Source organism: Chlorocebus sabaeus, chromosome 20, assembly GCF_047675955.1.
Source record: "Chlorocebus sabaeus isolate Y175 chromosome 20, mChlSab1.0.hap1, whole genome shotgun sequence".
Lineage (NCBI taxonomy): Eukaryota > Metazoa > Chordata > Mammalia > Primates > Cercopithecidae > Chlorocebus > Chlorocebus sabaeus.
Window position 1 is genome coordinate 95,594,946 of NC_132923.1, and position 6,473 is coordinate 95,601,418.

The following is a 6,473-nucleotide window of genomic DNA, read 5'->3' on the forward strand; positions in this document are numbered from 1 at the left end:
GTCCTTCACTGAGGGAGGCAGGCCCAGAGAGGGCTCTGACTCGCCCAAGGCCAAACAGCCTTGCGTGGGCCTTTCACATCCCACACAACAGAGGGGCATCCTCAGCCTGGTTGGCAGAGGGCAGGCAGGATAGATGGCAGAGTCTCCTCCGAGGAGAAGGGTTTTGCTCATGGAACCTCCTCCTCCACACTCACAGCCCTGGGCAAGACCTGTGGAGCAGCCGCGGAGAGAGTGAGGGAGGGGGCTCGGGGCAGCTGGGGGTGACTTGAGGAAGTCCAGCTGGACTGCGAGGGGCCCCTGGGGACTGCCGGGGATCCTCAGGACTCCCAGAGGTGCTCCAGGCACAGAGGGAGGAGCGGGCCTTCCATCTCCCTCCCCCCTTCACTGCAGAGGCTGGGTCGGGCCGGGCGCCTGGGGAGGAGGCGGTGTCCCTGGCTCCCAGCCCGCCGGTGCAGCGGGGCAGGGCTGGACCAGAAGGGGTGGGGCAGAACGCCTGGTATAAGAGGCAGCCAGGGCACCGAGGCAATGAGCTATCTGCTCAGCTTAACAGCAGGACGCTGCCAACAGGCGCTCCCTGCTCCAGGCCAGCCTGCCCGCTCCACCGCTGCTATGGTCTCCATGCCCACCACCTGGTGCTCTGTTGCGCTAGCCCTGCTCGTGGCCCTGCATGAAGGTGAGCTGCCCTGGCCTCACCTGCTGCCTACAGCTCCTGGGTCTGTCTACCTGCGTCTCCCCCTGGGGCTGCAGTGCCTCCCAAGCCAGCTGGGGGCAGACAGGGGCGGGAGCCTGGCGGCAGTGGTCACAGGGGGACGGTTCTGCAAATGCAGAGGCTCCCAGGCTCCCCACGGGCTGCTGGGACTTCCCTGGGCTGGCCTGGAGCTGTTGAGCAGCAAGAGTGCCAACTCCCTCTATTATGCAAGAGGAGGGGCCCGGTGGGTCCCCTACTCCGGGATGTGCCAGGCACCCCAACCCTCCTCTCCGCCTCTCTCTCCCTCCTGTGCATGCAGGGAAGGGCCAGGCTGCTGCCACCCTGGAGCAGCCAGCATCCTCACCTCATGCCCAAGGCACCCACCTGCGGCTTCGCCGTTGCTCCTGCAGCTCCTGGCTCGACAAGGAGTGCGTCTACTTCTGCCACTTGGACATCATCTGGGTGAACACTCCTGAGTGAGCATCCGTGGGGATGGGGGGCAGGGGGAGCTCTGGGGCAGGGTGTCAGGGTGGGAACTACTGGCATGCTAGGGAAGCTTGACACAGTCCAGCTCTCCCTGGGCCTCCAGGTGGGGGCGTTGGCTAACATCAATAGTTAATTGTTTCAATTCCTGAGTGGGGACCACCTGAGCCAGAAAGAGGGCTGTCTCCTGAGAATTCTTAAGACAGCCTGGTAAGCAAGTGTTGGCCCCATTTTCCAGATTCAAGTACTGAGGCTCAGAGAGCTTAAGCGCCTTCCCCAAGATCACACAGGTAATCATAAGGGTAGGCGCCATCCTCGGTCAGGGAATGCCAGAGCTCACAGTGTCTGCCACGCTGCCTCTGCATGCTCTTCCAAGAATAATACGATTAGTGACAGCACCCGTGCCTTGACTATGCCAGGCTCTTTGCCAAGCACTGCACGTGCATTATCATCTCAGGAGCCCCCCATCCTCCCCATAAGGCAGGATATTCCCTCAAACGACAGATGAGAACCTGCCCTGTGCTACTGGCTACACCCGGGTGGGAGCCCAGTGCTGTCTGTTCCGCCTGCACCCTCGCTGCCTCCAGGCCACTGCATACCTTCAGTTGAAGTTTCTGTGTGTGTTTGTGATTTTTTTCCCTTCCCCAAATTGCAAAAGGCAAGAGAAGCCCTGCACGTAAGCGTGTGTGAAGCTAATCCGCATCCAAACACTTGCTTAGGGCGGGAACCCTGCCAGTCCCTGCGTGCTGAGTCTACCTGGAGTCACTAGGACTCCAGCCACACCGTCTAAAATTAGCTCTGTCACTGGAAAGTGCTGGTCCAGCCAGCCGCAGCCCCTGCCCTTCCCCTGGCCCACTTGATCAGACTCTGAATCTGAAATCAATCCCATCTGAACACGCACACACGCACACACCCCACTTTCAAGTCAAGCCTCTAAGGCGCATTTGTTACCCCTCCAGGCGAGTGGGGACCAGGTGGGGGCATCGTAGCTACGAGCCTGTGTTTACTTCTGGGAGATGGAGTGGCTGCCCTTCCTCCAGAGCTCGCTGAGAGCCTTCTTTGAGAACAGGGGGACCAGCCAGACTGAGAGGGGAGAGAGACTAGGAGGTTCCCAATTCCCAACTTCGGGTAGAATCACAGATTTCCTTCCCCCAATGCTGGGAGTTCTGATTGAGCCAAGCCAGGCCCAGAGAAGGGAAGGGTCCTGCCAAGGGCTACCAGGACCCTTGTGGAGGAGCCTGTGACTTCAGTGGTATGACTTCTTGAGGTCAGGGGCTGGTCACCTTTCACTGGCACCTGCTGGCATAGGTGGCTGTCCCAGTGGGCAGTGTGGACAGTCCCTGCTTGCCAGTGGTTGTGGTTTATTTAATCCTCTCTCTCTCTCCTCTCTCTCTCTCTCTCTCTCTCTCTCTCTCTCTCTCTCTCTCTCTCCCCCTCCACCCCACACCACTACCTTGCTGGCTGCCCGCCCACAGACAGACAGCTCCTTACGGCCTGGGAAACCCGCCAAGACGCCGGCGCCGCTCCCTGCCAAGGCGCTGTCAGTGCTCCAGCGCCAGGGACCCCTCCTGTGCCACCTTCTGCCTTCGAAGGCCCTGGTAGGTGGGCACCCAGCCTGCAGGGGCGTAGGGTAGCTGCAAGCCCAGGCATGCCCTGGGAAGCAGGTGTCTGGGAGACTAGCAGAGGAGCGAAGTGGCAAGTTGGGGGTGAGCAGCGACCCAGGGGCCCACAGGCTGCTTGGGTCCATGGCACTATCCCTTCCTGCAGGAACCAGTCACCCCTGGGAGCCTCCCGATGCCCAGCTCTGGGGGCTTCTGGGAACACTCATGTCCTCACTCCTGGGCAGGACAGAGTCTGCCAGTGACGGCTGAGGCAACTCAGGCCCAGAGAGGGGACAGAGCTTGTCAGACAGAGGCTGCACAGCTTGTCAGAAGGAGGGCCGGGCCTTGGGCCTGGGTCTGACTGAACAAGTCCTATTGGGCTTTGGATTCCGACCTGAGGTTCAGGGGACTTTGCAACTTGCTCAGGGAAGAAATGGCATCTGGAGTTGGGAGGCCATGTCGCCATCCCAGGGTAGCCCCAGAGTTGCTGGGGAGCCTTTGCCATGTCTCCTATCTTACCTGAGCCTTAGTTTTCCCATCTGTAAAGTGGTGTGAGGCTTTGTTCCTTCCCTCATCCACATGGAGAATTTGGGAAAACCAAACTGGCTTCAAAGTCCCAAGCTTCTGGCCAGGCGTGGTGGCTCAGACCTGTAATCCCAGCACTTTGGGAGGCCGAGGCAGGTGGATCACCTGAGCTGAGGAGTTCGAGACCAGCATGGACAACATGGTGAAACCCCATCTCTACTAAAAATATAAAAAAACTGCTGGGCATGGTGGTGGGTGCCTGTAATCCCAACTACTTGGGAGGCTGAGGCAGGAGAATCGGCTGAACCTGGGAGGCGGAGGCTGCAGTGAGCCGAGATCGCACCATTGTACTCCAGCCTGGGCAACAAGAGTGAAATTCAGTCTCAAAAAAAAAAAAAAGTCCCAAGCTCCAGTTCCCATGATGGTTTACAAGAAACTCCTCCTCTGGGGCTCCAGCTGAGGCTCCACCTTGCCTCAGTTTCCCCTGCGGCTGCAGGTGGCCAGATTCTGGGAAGGCAAAAAAAGCTGCCTCTTTTTGGGGCTAAGAGCACATTCGTGGTAGCTCAGTTTTCCTTGGTCCACACCCCACCTGGGAAAGGAAAGATGCCAGGTGCACAGGGATGGAAATGGATCTGCTCCTGCAGGCCGGTGGGGATGGGGATGGGGATGGGGTGGGGGCTGGGCTGGGCCTGCAGCCAGGTAGCTTCAGGGCTCTGGGCAGTCCCTCACTTGGGCCCTAATGCTATTCATGCAGGACTGAAGCCCGGGCAGTACCAAGCCGGAAGTCCCCTGCAGACGTGTTCCAGACTGGCAAGACAGGGGCCACTAGAGGAGAGCTTCTCCAAAGGCTGAGGTGAGGGTGTGGGACACATGCACAGATTGATCACCTCCTGTATGCCTTGCACATGTCCTATATTTTCTATGTGAGGCAGGCCTGGGTCCTCATTGGGGAGCAAAGAGAACTGAGGCTCAGAGAGGGAAAGCCACTTGCCCAAAGTCACACAGCAGTCAGCGGCATCTGGCTGACCCCAGAGTCTGTGCTCTTACCCACTGTGCTCTTCGTTACCACTAGGTCTGCAAGTGGACTTTGAAGAGGGTTTGAAGGCTCACGACTGGGAAGGACCACAGTTGTTGGTTCAGGCTGTGCAGAATGGAGCATCTCACACATACTGGGGTCCAGAAGGGCCACCTGCCCAGCCTGCTCCCTCTCTGCTGCCCAGATTGCATGTCCTCCCTGGTGCCTCAATGTGACTCAGACCTGGCCCCTAGGAGGTGCCCATGAATGCTTGTTCAACCAAACCAACTCAAGAACAGACACTTGCACCTGCCGGGCAGCAGAGTGGCTGTAGGGGCAGCCTCTGGGGCAGGGACTCCTTGATCTGAACACCAGCCCAGCCTGGAACAAGCTTTGTGACCTTGGGTTTGCCCCTCCACTTCACCGTGCCTCTAGTTCCTATAATTTGAACAGGGGAAACAGGGAAATTGCGCCATCCATCCCCGCCTGGGGTTGCTGTGAGGTCAGATGAGTGGACGCACATGAAGTGTGTAGCCGAGGATCTGTGCCCGTGGGAGCTGTGGAGGGGTCTGCCATTACCACTTCTGCCACTGAGGGCTCCTCACAGCTGGCCAGGTCCCAGGACCCAGCTCAGCCCCTCAGGGATTCTCACCTTTTGGGGGCGGCAGAAAAATAGGAGAAAAGGCAGGATGGTGGGATGGACAGGACCCAACATAAACTTAAGAACTTTCTGAGAATGAAAAAAATGAGTACAAGACTTTTCAAACGCACACACTTCATAGTGTACAGAGTGGCTTGGCCAACCTTATACTCACTTTCGGCAGTTCAGGCCTATTTTTGTTTTACAAGCTAAGAAAGGGGATCAGAGAGGCTGAGATCGTTGCCCAAGTTTCCTTCGCTGGGAACTGAAGCCAGCCTCCTGGCTCCCAGATGAGAGTTCTTTGAGCCAGGATGTGGCCACCCACCCAGGTTCAAAGGGCAGCGGGGTGCCCTATTTTCTGGGCTGGACTGCCTTGAACTGGACCTCGAAGAATGAGTAGAATTTTAGCAGGTGGCATCTGGGTGAGGGGAATACACACAGCCTGGGGGGAAGAGTAGGAGCAAAGGTGCGGAAAGGTGTGGAAATAAGTGGGAAGGCAGATGACGGGAGACCCACAGGGATGTGCTTGGCTGTCCACTCATTCTGGCAGCATTTGATGTTGAACATTAGCTCTGTTAAAGTCCTCATGTGCAGAGGAGCTTCAACGCCTGGGCTGGCCTGTGCTGGTTGTGCAGACCTTGCTTTCAGTCTGTGGCCGCTCTCTGACCCCAGGGCAGCTGTGACCCCAGGATCTGGACAAGGGTTGTAGCCCCATTGCCCCTATTCTCGTGGGGAGCTCTTGGACGGTCCATATCTCCTGAGATGCTAAGTTGACCCTTCTTGATTCCCAGGGACATTTCCACAGTCAAGAGCCTCCTTGCCAAGCGACAGCAGGAGGCGATGCGGGAGCCGCGGCCCACACACTCCAGGTGGAGGAAGAGATAGTGCCGTGAGCTGGAGGAACATTGGGAAGGAAGCCCGTGGGGAGACAGGAGGAGAGAAGTGGCCAAGGCTTGTAGACTCTCTGCCTGCTTCCTGGACCAGGGCCTTACTCCCAGACAGCGGGACCCATTTACCAGGATTGGCACAAGCTCTGGCCTCCTCGCCCTGGTGAGGGAGCCTCCTCCAAGGCAGCTCCGTGTCCTCACACTGCCCGGGGAAGCCCTCGGCTTCTAGACTACAGAGCAGCCTCCAGCGCTGGCTGCGGGCCCACAGCTCTGCTGGAAGGAACTGCATGGGGAGTACATTCATCTGGAGGCTGCATCCTGAGGAGTGTCCTGTCTGCTAGGCTACAAAGCAGGAGCAACAGTGCAGCTGGGAACACGCGTGCCTGGAGGCTGGACGGCTCCCGTGGGGCTGGTGTCCTGGCTGACTGTGTCATCTCCAGCTTTCCCTCCCCAGAGTCCTTGCACCCTCATTCCCTCGGGACCCTCCCAGTGAGAAGGGCCTGCTCTGCTTCTCCCATCTGTATATAACTTATTTGCTCTAAGAACTTCGAGAATCCCAATTATTTATTTTAATGTATTTTTTAGACCCTCTATTTACCTGCGAACTTGTGTTTATAATAAATGAGGAAACGTA

At 57.9% G+C, this 6,473-nt stretch overlaps 1 protein-coding gene across 1 annotated transcript; it reads left to right on the plus strand.

Annotated features, from left to right (window-relative positions):
- The first annotated feature begins 499 nt into the window (after positions 1-499).
- Positions 500-6,473, plus strand: EDN2 (endothelin 2). Its single transcript, XM_007979207.3, has 5 exons — positions 500-673; positions 1,008-1,164; positions 2,647-2,769; positions 4,052-4,150; positions 5,744-6,473. Exons 1-5 carry the CDS (start codon positions 526-528, stop codon positions 5,835-5,837), a joined length of 621 nt encoding a protein of 206 aa, XP_007977398.1. The 5' UTR covers positions 500-525; the 3' UTR covers positions 5,838-6,473.